A 17,793-nucleotide genomic window follows, 5' to 3' on the forward strand; every position below is an offset into this window, starting at 1 on the left:
TACAAATCATGGAGGCTTAGCGCGACCACATCCAATTGAATCCCATTTGTGAATTCGGATGTCACCCCCTTTGGTTCCGTTCCCGATCGCAACTCCCCACGATCCACCGGCGAGATTAACAGCTGAAATGATGCATCCAAGATTGGGTTGTCACATTCGCTATGATTGGTTGACAGCTGAGATCGGCGACGGAGCACTCGCTAATTTGCCAGGTACCTGACACTGATCCACTGCATCGACCAGTTACATTTAGGGCTCAGAGATCAATAATCGATAGTTCACAGAATGGAGAACCCGGAGAAAAAAAGGAGCTGACGGGCGTCTGAATTTCTGCAGAATAAAAAGATCTCATGTCTCGCATCAGTCGATTCTTCACGGAAGAAAAATAATATATTACGGAGTATACTCTGTACCCACCATGCCATCCATCACAAAGCTAGCCCTCACAGCTCTAGCAGCAACGACAACCTTCGCAACTGGAATCAACGATTTCAACTGCAAATCCGACTCAAACCCCGTCGTCTTCCTACACGGTCTAGGAGCAACCTACTATGAAGACATCAACTTCCTCCAATACTGGCTGCAAGCCAAGGGCCACTGCACCTACGCGCAAACCTACGGCGCCTACGACGGCTTCCCATTCCTGGGCGGATTGAAGCACATCAACGAAAGCGCTCCCGAGATTGCTGCCTACATCAAAGAAATTGTCGCCAAGACCGGCAAGTCCAAGGTTGACCTTGTCGGTCACTCCGAGGGTGCCTTCCAGTCGCTTTACGTACCCAAGTTCGAGGGTGTTGCCCATCTTATTGATAAGATTGCTGCTATTGCGCCGCCGACGCATGCTACCTCTTTTGCGAACCTGTATGATATTGCCTACCTGCTAGGTAATACCTCGCGCCAGGCTGTTGGAGATGTCCTCGATCTCTTTGGCTGTGGTGCTTGTAATGATCTTGGTCCTGATGGTGCTGCTGTGCTGAGGTTGAATGATGGGAAGCCTATTGTCCAGCCTGGGAATAAGGTTACTATTATCGCTTCTAAGTATGACGAGATGGTTACGCCTCCTGAGACTTCGTTTGTGCATGAGGATGGTGTTGTCAATCGATGGATTCAGGATACTTGTCCGCTTGATCCTGTTGGTCATATTGGGGAGGCTTATGATTTGAATGTTTGGAACTTGGTTCTAAATGTTCTTAATGAGACTCCTGATCGGAAGTTTGTTTGTTTGCTTGGTTCGCCTGGTAAATAATTGAATTTGGGGGTTTGTGTGGGTTTTCCATTCTGTATTTAATATTTAATCTTGTAATTAATCATAAAATTTATCTGGTGTGAATATCTGCTACGTACTTTTGACAGGTCTGGTTCATATTTGAATATTGTGGTCATGCTTGGACCCGAGTCGGGTTGTACATAGTTGCAGACGCAGAAGACAGGTTACGGTGTGTTACATGTCTCAAAGTCTATTCCGAGTAGTTTTGTGATCCTAAGCTATCGTGCACACGATAGTTGACGTTAACGTACTTCAGGGGTTGTACATGTATTGTAGAAGTGACCGGAAATTAAGGGCATCATGCCCGGCATAGGGCTGGATTTGACGATTAGGCAGTAGTTTAGGCTTTGAGGTCGACATAGCGAGAAGTAACGTAAGTTATTTCCAAGGTTTAGTCCGATTGTTTGCTCGAATTTCCTGAGAGAACATATCACCGCCGATCCTCCGATCCTTAGTTTCGGGGAGGATTTTCCGATTGAAGCTTCTCAATAGCGCCAACATTGCATCATATTCAAGGGGTTAACTTATTTTCTCTTTACATTGAACTTCCCATTCATCTTCCTTCTGTTGACGCCCAACACTGACCGACTTTGGACGTGGCCTGACACATGCGTTTCTTCACGGAACTTTGTTTTCCCGCATCTATCTTATCTGCAGGGATCACAAAAAAAGTTATGGACTCTTCAACTTCCAAGGGATGCGAACATTTGGCTAAGATGATGGAGCAAGCCCCTCGGTCACAGCCTGTGGCAGTCCCTGAGTTCCCTGATGACCTGGAGGCTCAGATCCAACAGGCTCAAGACCAGCTAAGCAGGTTGAAAAGACAGCGTCAACTCATTGAGATCCAGCAGCAAGTGGCCGATGAAGAAAGAGCTCTTGAAGATGCTCGCATCCGGTTGGTAGCTACCATGAGCAAGGAGCCTACTCCTACACCTACACCGACGCAACCGGCCCCGAAGGCTACTGAAAAGAATAATTCTCCCCGTCGACCAGCTCCTCCAATCCACACTCCCAAGAGGCCCGCCGCCGACCGCCGCGCGTCTGAAACAAAAGCTCAGGAAGAAAATACCCCAGCCAAACCTATCACAAACACTCTCTCGGCCTTGGCACTTGACCAATTGCGAGCACTCGCTGCAGCAAGCAGATCCCCCTCGGCAGCCATCAAGACCGAGCCCACCACTCTCGTGCCCACCGCTACAGCCTTCCAACCCTCCTTCCAACATGCCTCCGACCACAGCGTTGCCCCGCCGGTTCCAAACGTGCCGGTATACAATGGACGCGCTTTGGGGGAATACAAAAACTACTCAATGGGCCTCGAGCGCCACTTCGACAAATATCCCGAATGGTATAATGACGACAAACGCAAGCTCAGTCGAGCTCTTAAGCACGTCACCCTCGGCCTGGAAGATGAATGGAAGCGACACACGCGTAACCTACCCAGTGACCAGGTCACCTATGGCGCCTTCTGCACATTCCTCATCCACCAGCTGCAAAACGGAGTGTACCCCGAGGTCGCGAAAGCCCGCTACAAGGATAGCTATCAGCGACCCGCGCAGTCCGTGACTGATTTCTCCAACTGGATGCAGCAGTGGGAGCCCCATTTCAACGAGAAGATGTCCGAGCGCGATCGCATGCGCCATCTCTTCGAGCATCTACTGAATAGGGTCCGCGACGAGGCCGATAAGACTTACCTCGACTTCACAAACTATCACGACTTTGTCACTTACCTGCAGAGAGTCGAGGACAACATTGTTACCCGTGGCGACGTCCTCGGTCGTCGGGTAAACCCCAGAAAACGTCCCCGCAGCCACAGCTGAGCTACTCGCCAGCATGTCTTCCGTCCGAAACGAACGTTAACGTATCTCTTACATCTGTGCATGGGATTACATCGGAGCGAGCTTCGGCGGGTTTGTATTTTATTTTATTCATTCCTCTTTGCAATCTGTCCGTGTAAATACCCCGGCGTTGCGCATCCAATCAAAACATAAAGGTATCCGTGAATTCTACTTTCCTAGTCCATGTCCAGTGTAGACACCCAGCTAGGCTTGATATTTCACGAATTCATTACTACCACTAGTAACTAACTAGCAAGACACATATCATATGTTATCCTATCCTACCATACCCCAGGGTCCATCCAGACTTAAAGCATACTCACAACCTCAACACCAGAAGTCCTTGCCAAAGCCTCCTCAACCTGCTTCAGACTCGCCATAACAGACATACAAACCCCATCTCTATACCTCGATCCAGAATTCTCCTGCTCCACCCAAAAACCTTCATACTCCTCAGGCGTAAAATGGAAAGCCTCCCCCTCCGCAAACCCACAAAGTATAACCGAACTCGGCACACCCGCACAACACGAACATCCCGCATCAGGATCTCTCACTGGCGGCGCAATAGACCCATCTTTCAATCCGGCTTCGAGCCTTTTGTCGAGATCAACGTAGAGCTTGTCGAAGATATCTGTCTGTTGATAGTGGAGTAGTCGTAATTCTAGGGCTGCGTGTTCGTCGAAGCAGTCCCGCCCGGCTTTCAGCCATAGTCGGCCTAGGTCTTCTAGGTCGGCGATGCCGTCGTAGTCGCTGTGTGTGACGAAGTAGCCGTATTTGGGTTGGATGCTTGTTTTGAGGCCTGGGGTTACGGTTGTTATTGCTTTTATTGTATCAGCGAGGCTTAGAGTGTGGAGGGAGGTTATGTGGTCTTGGAGGGTTTGGGTCATGTTGCTGGTTTGGAATATGGAGCTTTGAAGTGAAGCTTGGAGATGGGAAAGAGGTTGTTTGGGGAAGAAGTAAAAGAGCCCGGTGGGGGCTCTTTTATTTTTCCACGCCATTTTGAGGCTCTTCTGATCCCTGTCAAATCAGCCAAGGATTTGGTGATGCATTTGTTATTTCTTGGTCCTGAATGCAATTGCTGTCTACATCGTCTCCTGTATATATACGGTACTTCGGTATTGGTCAATATTTCTTGCTTTGTGAGGCTTTCTTAATCAGTATACCATCCACACTATACCGCAGTGCTCTTATATTAGTCTTATTTCGAATGTCTTGCAAGATGATGCTCAATAGCATTGGCGAGCTCGGCTTTATATTGCCACGCTATAAACTATATTAAAGCGCCAGAAAGAGAGAGAGCGAGAGAGAGATCACGATGCAAGTGAAGATCCGGGCTGTTTGACATTGCTTATTGTTGCTCAAGAATCGAAACAACTCTCAGAATAGCTCTAAAAAGCCATCAAGACGAGTCTCATGACAAACCTGAGGATAACTCTCAAGGTCACTCTTAGCAACTATCATGAGAACACCGAGAGGACCACGACACTCCAAGACGCGCTTTTTCAAGGACTCTTCCGACGAGGATGGCTGCTTCCAGAGGGGAATACCACGAGACTCCGAGAACATCTTTGATGGGTGAGGAGTATTTACGAGACGAGGGTGTGGAATTTGACTTTACGGATTACGAAGAAGAGTTCTAACCAGTGACGAAGTGGAGCGCATCAGAGGGATATCATGAGAACTGAAAACATGCGAACGTTAGATATAAGAGGGATGTACATTAACATCCACAAATACAGTTTATAAGAGAATCTTACCCTGTCAAATCTGCCGACTTTCAACCCTTTTTTGCTACTCTCTGTATAAGCATACATGGCAAGAAAGAGAAGCGGTGAAGCCGAGTTCGCATGCGACGATTATCCAGAAATGCAACCCATCACGATCTGCAGCTCAGCCTTGGCCCGTCTTATCAAGACGAATCAGAAAGCCGACAAAACAAAGCAAGCGCCAATAAAAAACACGCGAGCTATGCATTGAGCCCCTTGAAAAATAGTCAAACCCCACTTAGTCGCTGTGGGACCCGATCGTCGAGCCATGGATCGACTCATGTTTATTTGAGAGGGGCAATGTCGACTTCTTTCTCTCCTCTGTTGCGACTATTCCAGGATGGAAAAATCACGGGTACCCCCTCGCCCTCGATATACGCGATGGGGTTTACCACTGGCAGCCGTGTTGACCTTCCTGGTGTGGCCGGTCCCTTGGCCTTCGCGGACCTGGATCACGCCAGATGTCCCTGTCCCGCTCACCTGGGATGAGATCACGCCCGCGCAGTGGCTGGAATATCACAACTGTGGGGATGAATTCCAGTGCGCGAGGCTGGAAGTGCCTATGGACTATAATCGAACCGATGGGAACGGGCGTACATTTGCCTTGGCTGTTGTTCGATTACCAGCCAAGGTGCCTGTCACTGATCCCCGGTATGGAGGCGCGATATTAATTAACCCTGGTAAGGCAATTTGGGAACTCCTGTTAATACTGAACCTGGCTCATGGTTTGTACTTTAGGCGGACCTGGTGGTCCCGGAACAATGCAGGCATTTCTGTCGGGTCCCGATCTCCAGCAGATTGTTGATGCAGAAGGTGATCCCAGTGAAACAAGAGAGAGTACTGTCGATAAGTATTTCGATATCATCGGGTTTGATCCTCGGGGAGCGGGGTCCACGACACCGCCTGTGATGTGTTTCCCTGATCCGGTGTCCCAACGGAATTGGGAGCTGCAAGTTGCTACCGAAGGCATGCTCGGTAGCGGTTGGGATGCGCTGCAGAGAAACTGGCAGCGCACCGAAGCGCTCAATTCGGGTTGCTCGGTGTATGATATGTCCAGCTTGGAAACAGACGAGCCAATGATGTCATTTGTGAATACGCGACTGGTCGCGGAGGATATGCTGACTATCATTGAGCGACATGGCGAGTGGCGTGAGAAGCAAGGTCAAGCAGCCCACAAGTGTCATGGGTCGGATGAGACTCAGGCAATTTTAGAGCGCACTCGATGGCACCGTGGGGAAGAACCACTACTTTACTGGGGCCGGTCATATGGAACCCTCCTCGGTAGCACATTTGCCTCGCTCTTCCCGGATCGAGTAAACCGAGCCGTTCTTGACGGTGTAGTTGACATGTTCAAATACTACCAAGGCACAGGGAAAAGCGCCATCACTGACGCAGATGCAATATTCGAGCGGTTCGGACAATACTGTAATGAAGCAGGGCTAGTTGGCTGTCCATTCTACATTGATGGCGGCGCAGACGCCATCAAAGAAGCTTACTGGCAGCTTGAGAAACAAATCCTCAATGCATCGATACCGGTGATGGCCTCTGCTTTACGGGGCCCCGAGGTTGTCACATGGACGGACATCAAAGCGATGCAACGAGTCGCCATATACCAACCCCTGTTTGCATTCCCTCTGCTGGCAAGGAGAATGAATGAGCTATCCAAAGGCAACGCCGTCCCCGCGGCCGATTTTAAGCATGGGAATCACTTCGGCGCGTGTCCATCTAACGCGTGTAGTCGTGCTGGGCCTTGGTCTGCTGAGTGTGCTCGTGCGCAGGATAATGGGCTTTACGCGATGTCTGCAATTCTGTGCTCGGATGCGGAGTTTCTGACCACTCTGAGCATGGAAGAGTTCAAGTTTATGTGGGATGAGCTTACGGCTGATAGTTATTCGCTTGGGGATTACTGGGCGCAGATGCAGTTGAGCTGTGTTGGTTGGAAGGCAAAGCCAAAATATCCGTTCCGAGGTATATTTCGTTTTGCATGTTATAGTTCCTCCGCTGACTACTTTCAGGGCCTTGGGGTGGGAATACAGCACATCCTTTGCTCATTGTGTCGAATACTCTCGATCCAGTTACGCCTCTACACAGGTATGTCTCCCTTTATCGACATGGCATAATCGAAGCTAATATTTCCAGTGCCCAACATATGGCTCAGATGTTCCCAGGATCTGGCTTACTCCAACAAGAATCAGAAGGGGTGAGTTTACTCTAGTCGATATCTCTCCGTTTCCATCATGACATCATGTAGCACACTACAATCGCGGCTCCGTCAATCTGTATCGCCAAAGCCATTCGCAACTACTTCCAGACAGGCGCATTACCCGCCGCAGGAACCCTCTGCCAAGCAGATCTAAAACCACTGGTTGGTTCCCCTGATCATGCCGCCACTCTCAGCGAGAGTCTCAGCCCAGCCGACCGTAAGCTGTTCAAGGCTTTGATGGCGGAGGTTGAGCGAGGACCTATGTTCCCGGTATAAGAATCCTATTTTGGAACCTGTCCTATCGACTGTTCCCAGGGTTCTGGTTGTGCTTCTACGAAACATTATGATCTTGTGAAATAAGAACCTAGAGCGTTGATTTCGTATATTGCGTTAAGCGGTTTCAGCTATCTGACTGAATTCTCGGGGTTACAGTAGTTCTCAATTCCATCTCTTTTCCATCTCTTTTCCATATACCAGTATATCCCCATCTCCAAGTCAAATCCGGATATCCGCTGCGGAGAACAACCTCGGTTCGGCCAATCTGACTTCACCGATAATCAGCAACCCCGCTTCAGCTAGGGAACTTAGAACTTCATCATTCGCACATTTATCACCATTCTCACGTTTCTCACGTTGACATTCCAGCCATGGCTCCCCCAACCGCAACAGACACCATCACCAACACCGTCACTATGCAAGCCCCGCAATCATCCCAAGCGGAAGGCGCCGAAAAAGCTAAGATCAAAATGCAAATGCCCAGCATGCCCGTATTTGAAGATAAGATGAAAGAGCGCGAATATCTCAAGGGCCGTCTAGCAGCTGCATTCCGGATCTTTGGCGACAAGGGATATGACGAAGGTAAGGGATCCAGATCCTGCTATGCATATCAACCGCTCACATACATTCAATAGGTGTCGCTGGACACATCACCGTCCGTGACCCGGTTGACCCATCAACCTTCTGGGTGAACCCCTTCGGTACGGCATTCAAGCTGATGAAAGCCTCGGATTTGATCCAGGTTGACCATGACGGTAAGGTTATCGACGGTGGACCGAATCGGATGTTGAACGCTGCCGCGTTTATGATCCATTCGGCTATCCATGCGGCCAGGCCGGATGTGAATTGTGCGGCGCATAGTCATAGTCTTCACGGGCGGGCGTTTTGCTCACTTGGCCGACCGTTGGATATTATTTCGCAGGATGCTTGCGCTTTCCATAATGTAGGTTTCTCATTGACTCGCCCATTGTTGTTAGATCACGGCTAAGAACGCAACAGGACTTGGCACTTTATAACTCCTTCAAAGGTGTCGTGCTAGCCGAAGAAGAAGGCCAGAATATCGCCAAAGCACTTGGTAACAAGAAGGCTGCGCTTCTCCAGAACCACGGTCTTTTGACTGTCGGCAATACCATCGAGGAGACAGTATTCTGGTTCGTCAGCCTGGAGAAATGCTGCTACGCACAACTCCTTGCGGACGCTGCGGCGACCGGCCGAGGCGGACAGACCGTCAAAATCGACGAAGCGGACGCCGCTTTCACGTACAAAACCGTTGGGACTCCCAAAGCCGGCTGGTTCAGCGCAAAGCCCCTATTCGACGTGATCCACGCAGAGACCAAGGGCGAGTACTTGGAATAAGACATTTGTCCCTGAATAGGGCTGCACAATCAACAGTAGTCTAAACGGCCCCAGCCACGAACCTGTTTAATAGTTTGCACCAATTAACGTAATGCGAAACAGCCACGCGGAGTTATACCCGCAGTGTTCTTTCATTAATTTATATTGCTTTCCATAGTACGGAAGTCCCGGAGAGACATGGCCGGCACCGAGTAGTGGTTTGAGCGAAGGCGGTGCTGTCAGGTGAATAAAAAGTCCACCCACGGAGCAATAGGTTGGAATATGATTGTTTGGGGCAAATTAATGCGTCAATGGGATATGCCAATTTGTTGGGACTTTGCGTTTCATCAGTTAGCCTCAATGCTAGTGTTGTTTTAAGGTGAAACATCCTGGGCTTTCGGACCAAGCTCCCGTTTTAGTCAATTCCACCACTATACAGCTGCTGAATTAGTTTCTCCTCAGATTCAGGGGAAGAATGTATAAGTATGGAGTGTCTTCATGTTATTGTGGAAGTAAATTAACCATATCTTTCTTTCTTCTGCTGTTGAGATCTACCTGGCGCAGGAACGCCTAGCGACTCATTCTTCGAAAAGTATTGCTTTGCTCATCCTGTTCAATATGCGTTTCATTATCCCAGCCCTTGCCAGCATTGGCTTTGTCAGCGCTGGTGTCACTGAGCACGCGAAGAGAGATGATACCTGGGGTGGCAGTGTTTCTCTTGGTCCCTCCAAGTCGACCATTGTCAATGCTGTTACTACTCTGATCCCTGGTGCTGCTCCCCCACCCAGAACGGAGTGCTGTTCCTGTGGCCTGGTGTGAGTTTTTAATTACCTAGAATCTGATTTGAAGCAGTGTGCTGATAGTTATAGATGTCCAACGGAACGGGTGACCTCGTCCAGACCACCCTCGAGAGCTGGCCCAGCAACTCCTGGTGCGGAGCCACCTCCGGCCAGTGGTGTGTGCGCGCCAGTGTCTTCGGAAGCTTTGGCCAGCTTGATGGTGATGGTGCTGCTGTCAGTGGCGATGACCACGTCCGTATCGAGTACAACTTGGAGTCTGATGGACAGACCTGGAAGCAGTAAGTGCTACTATTTGTGGGCGATGTATACAACCAGACTAATATAAAATAGGACCGTCACTAACGCTGTTACCGGCGCCCTGCTTTCCACCTACTCCCTTGCCTCCGGCCCATACATGAGGGGGTGAGTTTCCCAAAGCGGACATTTGATTTTGGCATTTGGGGTATACTGACTTGGACTAGATACGGTACCGGTACTGAGTGCAATGACCAATGCTCTGGTACTATTGCTGCCCAGAAGTACCTGAATACTACTATTACCCTTGCCGGTGCTGATACCACCTTCGGTTCTACTATTGCTAAGGCTGCTGGTGCTTCTTACACTGGACTTGGGTCCAGTCAGGGTGGTAAGGTTTGGACTATTGCCGAGATTGATATCCCTGCTATGGATTAGATTAGCTGCGAGTCAGTATTTTGAGAGGAATGCACAGTAAATGGCATATGTGGGTTGGTGTGAAACCCTTGTCACTAGTATGTCAGTCATCTCTGCATTGCAGTACTCATCCATGGAAAGATTCAAACATGTACGATAGTTTTGAGAGAACATTATCAATGGATCACTGAATTATCAACACTACTCCTCGCTAATAGAAATGCAAATCAAACGATATATACTAATCCACCCCTACCCGCGATAATCAAGCAAAACATCCAGCCGCACCGGCCCAGGAGCCGCCGCACCCCCAATGCCATTCCGAGCCTTCTTCGACTCAACATAAGCATCAACCACCTTGTCCGCATTAGGCGTAATAACAGAACACCCCTGCCCATCAGCCTGACAAATAGACATACCCTGCACATGCTGTTTAGCAATCTGAGCCTGAATAGCCGACACATCCCAACCCGACCAGCCATTATTCTCCCCGTCCCCAAACGTAAATTCACCCCAGGTACACGAATACCCACCCCACTGGTCCTTCGGAAGCGAATCACCCGGCGCAGCACCCCACGCGCCCTCGGAATCCTCATCGAAGGCGACATAGCGCGTTTCACCGGGTGCAATTGAGAACGTCACTGCGGAGTGTCCGTACCACCCGTTCATCTTCCCGTCGGGCCCGAATTTGTTCCAGACAACTACTGTCCAGGGTTTATTGTGTGCGCCGTGGAACTGCGCTACGTATTTGTAGGTGTGCGCTTCTTCCGGGCTGACGATGATGATGTTGCTGCCCCATGGTTTGCCGACGTTGCCGCGGTAGTGGATTTCTGTTCCTTGTGGTGCTGTGCGCCCGCCGAATCGGTTGACCGAGAATTCGCCTTTTGGTGGTGTTGCTGTCCATGCTACTGGTCCGGGCTTGTCGGCTTTTGGGCCTGGGAGGAGTTGGTCGACTACTGGTAGGTCTGGGAGGACTTCGCCTGGGAGAGCGAGGACTGCGTCGACAGCACCGCCGTTGTCTTTCTTTGGTGGGCCGTTGTGTGGGACTGCTTTTTGTTCCTTGGTTGGATTGTCACGGAGTGTGTCTGCCAGTGATGGGGTGTCTGGTTCTGGTGTGACGGTGACTCGCACGGTGTGTGTTGCAGTTCGGGTTATTGTCTTGGTCTTCAAGATGGTTGTTGTAATATCAGACTCTGTTGGTTCAGGAGGAGTGGTCTGAGGCTGGTTGATGTGAGGATTTGCTGGCTGGGGCTGGGTTGCGGCTTGATATATAGGCTCGGAATGAGGCTGCACTTGGTTCCACTGGGCTTGGAAGGGTTCCGGGGCCATGGGCTCGGGCATGAAACTGTGCGCCAGGAACTCTGAGGCACATGGCGTGGGCTCAGGCACTTCCTTAATGAGTGTTAATGTACTAAAAATAGTGTTGGTAGGCGCGCAGTTCTCAACAACTGTAGTGGTAGTCGTGAGAGTAACAAATTCCAGCTCCATATCCCCTTGGATATTTTCCGCATTACCCCAGGCCAGGTCCTTCGGCTCCAATTGCTCAGCATGGCGTCTCAGGTGTCGGTGTCGGTGGCTATGAGCATGGTAGTGATGCAAGCCAGCAAATGCATACTCGACAAAGCCGGCGATGAGGAACGGTATAGACACGTTCCAACGCATTTCCCAAAAAAAAAAAAAAAAAAAAAAAAAAAAAAAAAATTACAGTCGACGATAGCTCGATACGAAATCAAGTGTCGACAATTGACACGATAGTCGAAGGCGTCAATGGGTATTGGTTCAAAAATTAAGTATTACGCGCTTATTTGGTCGCATACATGTCGATAGCGCGGTGTCGGTGGTCGTGGCCGTGGTTGTCGCTAGGAGACACGCGATTTGGGGACGCGACTTGGTTTATAAAGCCCTCTGAGGAAAAGTCTGGATTTCCATCTGGAATGTACTCCCACTCTTGGCCTTGGAAGGGCTCCGCAAGAGGGACAGTAGCAGCCCTGAATTCCGGGCCTCCTTGGCCAAGGATTTGGTCATTGACATACATTTTAGTGTTTTAAGGGCGCAATTTGATACGCGCAGGTTTATTATTGCAAGTAATTGCAGTTTGAGATATTAACAAAACTAACCAGATGTTGAATGGCAGATGAGAGCACCGCTCAATGAAAGTCAAGCTCCGAGGTCGACCCTGGGCAGCCCCTCGCGTCGCATTCCGGCTTTGAATCATCACATTCGTCCCTCATTTCTCGCGAAAATCATTTGTACAGGCTGTCAATTTAATCCAGATTAGATTAGAAATTGCGCGATCGGAATTAGGTTATCTTGTCAAAATAAACACGTAGGTCTTAGAGATGTGCATTAATGAGTGTATTGAGTGGAAAATGCGAAAAAAGAGAGTGTCTGTCCTTGGCATAAGTTTCCCCCCAGGCAGATAAAGCAAAAATATATATCCGTGTGTTCCAGTTTCTGTGTTCTTTTTACACTTCCCCAGGACTCAAGATTCACCTACCCACGCATCAAATTATTTCTCTCTCGACGCAGCTTACATCCGGCAGGAACCAGAAATCTGTGTCTGGGGAGGTCCAACATCAACTAACTGTGTACCAGTAATAGTAGTAACACTATGGTCAATACCATTGAACACACAAGTAACACCATCTCGATCCGATACAATATGGGAGATACTCAAAGGATTGGCTGCACTCGTTAGTTTATTTCCACCCAGACATAGGTCAATAAACATACTAATTTGGACACTTCCACCATTGATGGGGAAGACCTGAGTAAACAGAGCATTGGCGGCACCGATGAAAGTGACCTGAACATCGTTGTTCTGATGCTCCACGGGGCTGTTCGGAGTCGGAGGAGACCCTATTGCGTGGCAAGATGCAGATACCTGGGTCTGCGGAGGGCCCACATCCACCAGCTCCGCTCCGTTGACGGTTGTCACACTGTGATCAACGCCATTGAAGGTGCATTGGATGCCAGCTGTGTTGGATGAAATGTGCGAGATGCTAAGTGGGTCACCTAAAAATACGATGTTAAAATAAGTTATGTAAATAGGCCCTGATAAAGGGATGCTCACCAATGGAGACGACAGTGCCGTCACTCGGGAAGCTTTGGGTGAATTGTGCATCGGCTGCACCAATGAATGTAATCTCAACTTGATCGTTTCTTGTCTTCAGCGGGCTTCCACTAGTAGTGGTAATAGCAGCTAGGAGACAGATGATTGCAGAAGTCTTCATATCGAACGGAGGATGGATGAATTTATTAAACGATGTTGATGTTCAGTAAATGGATTGGATGTATTTCTGTCTGGCTCTGGCAAGAAACACGACCCTTTTTATAATTTTGATGGTGTCTCTGTAAACTCGGTCCTAAGTATAGTTTTCAAACGGATCTTGCCAACAGCAGGTCGTCAGTTATCCTGCTCCGCCCAAGTGGCGGGGCCATGATGTCTACCATTTTGTAAAGAATATATGCATTCCCGTCCAGCTGTTAGAAAATGAATGATCAGCTGAACGAAGTATCCCAAGTCCTCCAACTCTTTTCGGCTATAAATGTGGATATTGTCTCTCAAATCCCAAGGCTCAACGGTTTAATCGGGCGTTCCGACCAATTGAATGTGTTTGTCTTGGTCCCTTTTCAGGGTATCATGTTTCTGTTCGTCTTATATCTTTTCATCTACTCGGAACCCCGTATTGGTAGTCCTATAAGGTTTGAAGTTCCATGGAAAGAGCCGCACGAGGCACTAAATATAGGGATTTGATCACGGGAGTCGTGCGTGGTTTCTTAATTGAGAATATGCATCAAGAATGACGCACAGTATTATTGGATATGACTCGCATAGCTTACAGTGATATCCAATCTCTAGTTTATTTCCCTAGGCCCCACCGCGAGTGCACTAGTCCGTATTGGGATGTCTTTCGGCCGACCTCGTATTTGACCACTTATCTTCGATGAGTCAGCGTAAATAACTGTACTAATATTCTAGGCAGAATTCTTAAAAGTGTGGGGGCGGGGGAGGGGGACCGAGGTCCCGGGATTTGGAGCCAACAAACTGAGTGCTTTCAAGGCCGTGATCATCTCTATCAGCAACTCTTCATTATAGCATCAACTTATCGATTCTCGATAGCTCCAAACACGACAATGTCTAGTGACAAATCTAAACCCTACATACCCCTAGCCGGCGGCGCAGATGATGGTTGGTCTAAAGAGCACCAAGCAACAGCTACATGCTATTGCGGCGCCGTACAACTTGCTTTTGTGAGTATAGCGCATACCTTGGTACCAAGAATCGCGCACACTAATATCAACGGCAAACTATAGCCAACCGAAGGTCCCGGCCTAGTCGGCACGTTCCTCTGCCACTGTTCAGACTGCCGCAAAATCACCGCCTCAATGTTCGCCTCCAATTTCATAATTGCAGATGCCTATCTGAAACACCTGCGCGGCCGCGAGAATCTCAAAACATACAGTCAGTCTCGAACAATCGCTTCCGGTAAAAGCATGACCAACTTCTTCTGTTCAACGTGCGGTTCGCTTATGTACCGCGTCGGCGAGGCATTCCCGGGACATAGTATTCTTCGTATTGGGACAGTGGATGATTTTAATTTACATGAGACTAAGTTGAGGCCGAGGACTGAGCAGTATACGAAGGATCGGGTTGGGTGGTTACGCCGTGTGGAGGGTGTTAGGCAGGTAAGCGGGTCGGCTTATAGTCCGAAAAGAAGAGAGGCTAAGAGTTCGCTTTGAATTGGGCGAAGAGACGTGTCTATCAATACCTCCTCGGCTGTAAACTTATGAGTATATCAGGTGGAGCACTGCCCTTGATCAGAAATCATCTTCTAAGGTTTCTTGCTAGGAGTAGACTACTAATCCCGCTACTGTAGTGAGTTCTTCAGGTATAAGGAACAATCTTAGGGAGCAGAGGAGAAGTAGTCCCGCCTTTCCACCTGGACTGTCAGGTAACACCGTGGGATGGCTACGCGACATTTATAAATATCACATGGTCATCTCTGCACGTCCTGAACTCTTCTGGTTTTACATGGAGGATTGAAATCAATTTTACTACTTACACAGAGGTTCTTTTCGAACCGTCTTTCGAAACACGCTATAACTACCATTCTACACAATTATAAATTCTGGAAGATATTCGTAGCGGCCCTAAAAACGAAGAACTCGAAGGTGAGAAGGAAATTTGAAAAGAAAGGTATAATTGTGTAGATTGATCTAGAGTGACATGGAAATTTAGATTGACCACTAAAAGACGCTTTATCTAGGACAAGCAAATATGCCGGTCGCCTTTATGTTTCCGATAGTAGTCTAGGAAGCCATGTAGTGGCTCGACTAGTGAGGCTTCGTTTCCCACTTCTACTATTTCTGAATTAGACACAAATCTTCCACAGGATGAGCACACGCTATGTTTGGAAGCATTTCCTATATGAACCTGATATCGACGGGCCGGAGCCCTGATGTTAGTCTTAGAAAACACTCGTGGGAAACTGTGCGAGGCTAGATGTCTCTTGTCAAGATCACCACGTAGTAATTACAAAGCTTGGTCGATGTAGTGGACAGAATTGCTTTGAGGCTCTAATATAGGTCTTTTGAATCTCAAAGAAAAAGCAACTTCAGGCAGACAATCGTTATGATAGTAACGCCTACCAAACAAGATACGCAAGAATATCCCTTCGGAAACTTACGTTGAAACATGTAGTTGGTACTTTCTCTGCATTCCAAGTATCTCTGAGGTGGCTCACTTGATACTATGCATTTACATTTCCATATGCTGGGTTCGCAGCGTGGGATAAGTAAACTAATTCCGTATAATCCCATACTAAATAGATTAGAGAGCTTTGAGGGTTCAAAGATCCCAGCAAGGAACTGCATAGAGGTCACGCAGATATCGTTAAAGATAGGATAGTTCACAGTTATATTGTACTTGAAAGCACGTAACATATAGAAATTTGGAAGGAATTCCCGCCTTGGGAAGAGGCTCACATTTTTCGATAAGTATAGGATAGTTTATAAGTATACTTGACTTCGAAGTGCCTAGTGCTATGGAATAAAAGCAGAATGTAAATATTAGAATGATCGTCTAAGATCTCATCAAGGTTGGGATAGTTCGCAATTTTGGAGCTCATCACTAAAAGCGGGCATATAACATATAAGCGGAGTGTTACAGGACAGTATCTACCACTGTAACAGAAGAACTGTTCAAAACCTCGTCAAGGGTAGGATTAGTTCGCAACTAAAGTTCACTTAAAAGCGGGCAGTACATACAAAATGTGAGCGGAGTGTTAAAGGACTATGAGTCTGTCAATATAATACTTGGGATCTCACTAATAACCTATATCCGCTAGAACATAATGGAAGAGACAGGAAGCAAGTCGTCGTCTTCGTCTTCACCACTGAATGCCCTACTCCACATTCCTCTCCCATTCTTCTTATCATGTTCATGCTCTACTTCCGCGTACCGTTAGTTTCCTATCACTCCATATTTCCACCGAATCGTCACTCGCGACTAGCATCGACTATACCATCTCTCTACACATCTCCAGGCTTGCGCACCATAATTCATTCCAGCGTATGACTGTATTCAACCACAACTCTCCACTCGTGCCCTCAAGTCCAAAAGAAAGGGTTAAAGATGGCTGAAACAACCCACACATGAGTTAGGTGTTTGAAACCAAAGCCATCGGCTCACTTCATCAGGCCGAACGGCCGCGAGGCGCTATTTCAGTGTTGTGGCACTTGCAGAGAGAAAAGCCGAAACGTAAGACCCTCCAGGCCTACGAGACACATTTAACCTAATAAGATACTTTGGAAATCAGTATCACCGAGGTTATAGAAGGAGAGGCAAACCTGGAACCCAGCTAGTGGGCGATGCAAACAACGATATCAACAACTCAGCAACCAGAAAGCCATGTACTGATGCAGCCACAGTCCCCGTCAGAAACCAAGTGTCCCAATCATTGTCATCTGATTTAGACAACAATCCGCACCTCTCTGTTACAATCGCACCCGCATTCGTGAGAAGCTCTACCAACGAGACTACCAGCACGACTGTCATCACCATCACCACTATCGTCAAGCACGTCAACGACCTAGGCGAGGAGCCTTCCTCCGGAATTAATACTCAGGCTGAGCAGTCCTGCCAAGAGGCCGACGATTGTGACTTTACTCAGTGACGGATGACTTCTCTTCCGGAAGAGAGAGGCCTAGTGAAGATAGCTCCGTTGACATGGAAGTTGCCCCTGGTTCAGGCCTTTTCTGGTGCATTCACTGTGAGAGATGTCGTCCTGCTCCATTGCAAGCTATGTCGGTGTGCTTGCTTTGCGTTCGGGACTGGAAGTGGTGCGAGAAAGGCTCACACAATCGACCCAAGGCAGACTTTATGTGGCAAGGAAATGAGCATGAAGAATGTGTTTATTGCGTAATGAGTACTAATACGTTCTAATGGGATGCCATTAAGCACAGAGAATCAGGTTGAGGATGTCGGGAACTAGATTATTGCTCGCATAGGAGGAACTTGAGGGAATTGTACCTTTATAACTGTCGTTACAGCTTGCTTATGATATGTACTTGCTCACTATTCAGCACTGGTCAAAACTGCCATTTACAAGCAGGTACGAGTACACAAGACTCTCACGAATTTGCTGTCATATTTCAA

At 48.3% G+C, this 17,793-nt stretch overlaps 12 protein-coding genes across 12 annotated transcripts; 7 read left to right on the forward strand and 5 right to left on the reverse strand.

Moving 5' to 3' along the window:
* Positions 1-418: 418 nt before the first annotated feature.
* N7446_006379 (esterase/lipase family protein) lies at positions 419-1,246 on the forward strand (the record flags this gene model as incomplete). Its single annotated transcript, XM_058515127.1, has 1 exon — positions 419-1,246. The coding sequence occupies one exon, from the start codon at positions 419-421 to the stop codon at positions 1,244-1,246; it is 828 nt and encodes a 275-aa protein (XP_058372305.1).
* A 737-nt stretch (positions 1,247-1,983) lies between these two features.
* Positions 1,984-3,084, forward strand: N7446_006380 (uncharacterized protein; the record flags this gene model as incomplete). Its single annotated transcript, XM_058515128.1, has 1 exon — positions 1,984-3,084. One exon carries the CDS (start codon positions 1,984-1,986, stop codon positions 3,082-3,084), a length of 1,101 nt encoding a protein of 366 aa, XP_058372306.1.
* A 326-nt stretch (positions 3,085-3,410) lies between these two features.
* Positions 3,411-3,989, reverse strand: N7446_006381 (uncharacterized protein; the record flags this gene model as incomplete). The annotated part of the gene is made up of 1 exon (XM_058515129.1): positions 3,411-3,989. The coding sequence occupies one exon, from the start codon at positions 3,987-3,989 to the stop codon at positions 3,411-3,413; it is 579 nt and encodes a 192-aa protein (XP_058372307.1).
* A 490-nt stretch (positions 3,990-4,479) lies between these two features.
* Positions 4,480-4,668, reverse strand: N7446_006382 (uncharacterized protein; the record flags this gene model as incomplete). The annotated part of the gene is made up of 1 exon (XM_058515130.1): positions 4,480-4,668. The coding sequence occupies one exon, from the start codon at positions 4,666-4,668 to the stop codon at positions 4,480-4,482; it is 189 nt and encodes a 62-aa protein (XP_058372308.1).
* Positions 4,669-5,208: 540 nt separating this feature from the next.
* On the forward strand, positions 5,209-7,347 carry N7446_006383 (alpha/beta hydrolase; the record flags this gene model as incomplete). The annotated part of the gene is made up of 5 exons (XM_058515131.1): positions 5,209-5,548; positions 5,607-6,836; positions 6,884-6,959; positions 7,008-7,068; positions 7,120-7,347. The coding sequence occupies 5 exons, from the start codon at positions 5,209-5,211 to the stop codon at positions 7,345-7,347; spliced, it is 1,935 nt and encodes a 644-aa protein (XP_058372309.1).
* Positions 7,348-7,718: 371 nt separating this feature from the next.
* On the forward strand, positions 7,719-8,703 carry N7446_006384 (class II aldolase/adducin family protein; the record flags this gene model as incomplete). The annotated part of the gene is made up of 3 exons (XM_058515132.1): positions 7,719-7,929; positions 7,983-8,290; positions 8,347-8,703. The coding sequence occupies 3 exons, from the start codon at positions 7,719-7,721 to the stop codon at positions 8,701-8,703; spliced, it is 876 nt and encodes a 291-aa protein (XP_058372310.1).
* Positions 8,704-9,300: 597 nt separating this feature from the next.
* Positions 9,301-10,154, forward strand: N7446_006385 (uncharacterized protein; the record flags this gene model as incomplete). The annotated part of the gene is made up of 4 exons (XM_058515133.1): positions 9,301-9,495; positions 9,552-9,760; positions 9,813-9,884; positions 9,944-10,154. 4 exons carry the CDS (start codon positions 9,301-9,303, stop codon positions 10,152-10,154), a joined length of 687 nt encoding a protein of 228 aa, XP_058372311.1.
* Positions 10,155-10,385: 231 nt separating this feature from the next.
* On the reverse strand, positions 10,386-11,795 carry N7446_006386 (uncharacterized protein; the record flags this gene model as incomplete). The annotated part of the gene is made up of 1 exon (XM_058515134.1): positions 10,386-11,795. The coding sequence occupies one exon, from the start codon at positions 11,793-11,795 to the stop codon at positions 10,386-10,388; it is 1,410 nt and encodes a 469-aa protein (XP_058372312.1).
* A 139-nt stretch (positions 11,796-11,934) lies between these two features.
* On the reverse strand, positions 11,935-12,168 carry N7446_006387 (uncharacterized protein; the record flags this gene model as incomplete). The annotated part of the gene is made up of 1 exon (XM_058515135.1): positions 11,935-12,168. One exon carries the CDS (start codon positions 12,166-12,168, stop codon positions 11,935-11,937), a length of 234 nt encoding a protein of 77 aa, XP_058372313.1.
* A 495-nt stretch (positions 12,169-12,663) lies between these two features.
* On the reverse strand, positions 12,664-13,366 carry N7446_006388 (uncharacterized protein; the record flags this gene model as incomplete). Its single annotated transcript, XM_058515136.1, has 3 exons — positions 12,664-12,818; positions 12,867-13,148; positions 13,207-13,366. 3 exons carry the CDS (start codon positions 13,364-13,366, stop codon positions 12,664-12,666), a joined length of 597 nt encoding a protein of 198 aa, XP_058372314.1.
* A 904-nt stretch (positions 13,367-14,270) lies between these two features.
* N7446_006389 (GFA family protein) lies at positions 14,271-14,876 on the forward strand (the record flags this gene model as incomplete). The annotated part of the gene is made up of 2 exons (XM_058515137.1): positions 14,271-14,387; positions 14,451-14,876. The coding sequence occupies 2 exons, from the start codon at positions 14,271-14,273 to the stop codon at positions 14,874-14,876; spliced, it is 543 nt and encodes a 180-aa protein (XP_058372315.1).
* Positions 14,877-16,572: 1,696 nt separating this feature from the next.
* Positions 16,573-17,311, forward strand: N7446_006390 (uncharacterized protein; the record flags this gene model as incomplete). Its single annotated transcript, XM_058515138.1, has 3 exons — positions 16,573-16,598; positions 16,816-16,896; positions 16,972-17,311. The coding sequence occupies 3 exons, from the start codon at positions 16,573-16,575 to the stop codon at positions 17,309-17,311; spliced, it is 447 nt and encodes a 148-aa protein (XP_058372316.1).
* Positions 17,312-17,793: the final 482 nt, after the last annotated feature.

This window comes from Penicillium canescens (genome assembly GCF_028828765.1).
Source record: "Penicillium canescens strain IBT 15451 chromosome Unknown utg000004l_segment0_segment0, whole genome shotgun sequence".
Lineage (NCBI taxonomy): Eukaryota > Fungi > Ascomycota > Eurotiomycetes > Eurotiales > Aspergillaceae > Penicillium > Penicillium canescens.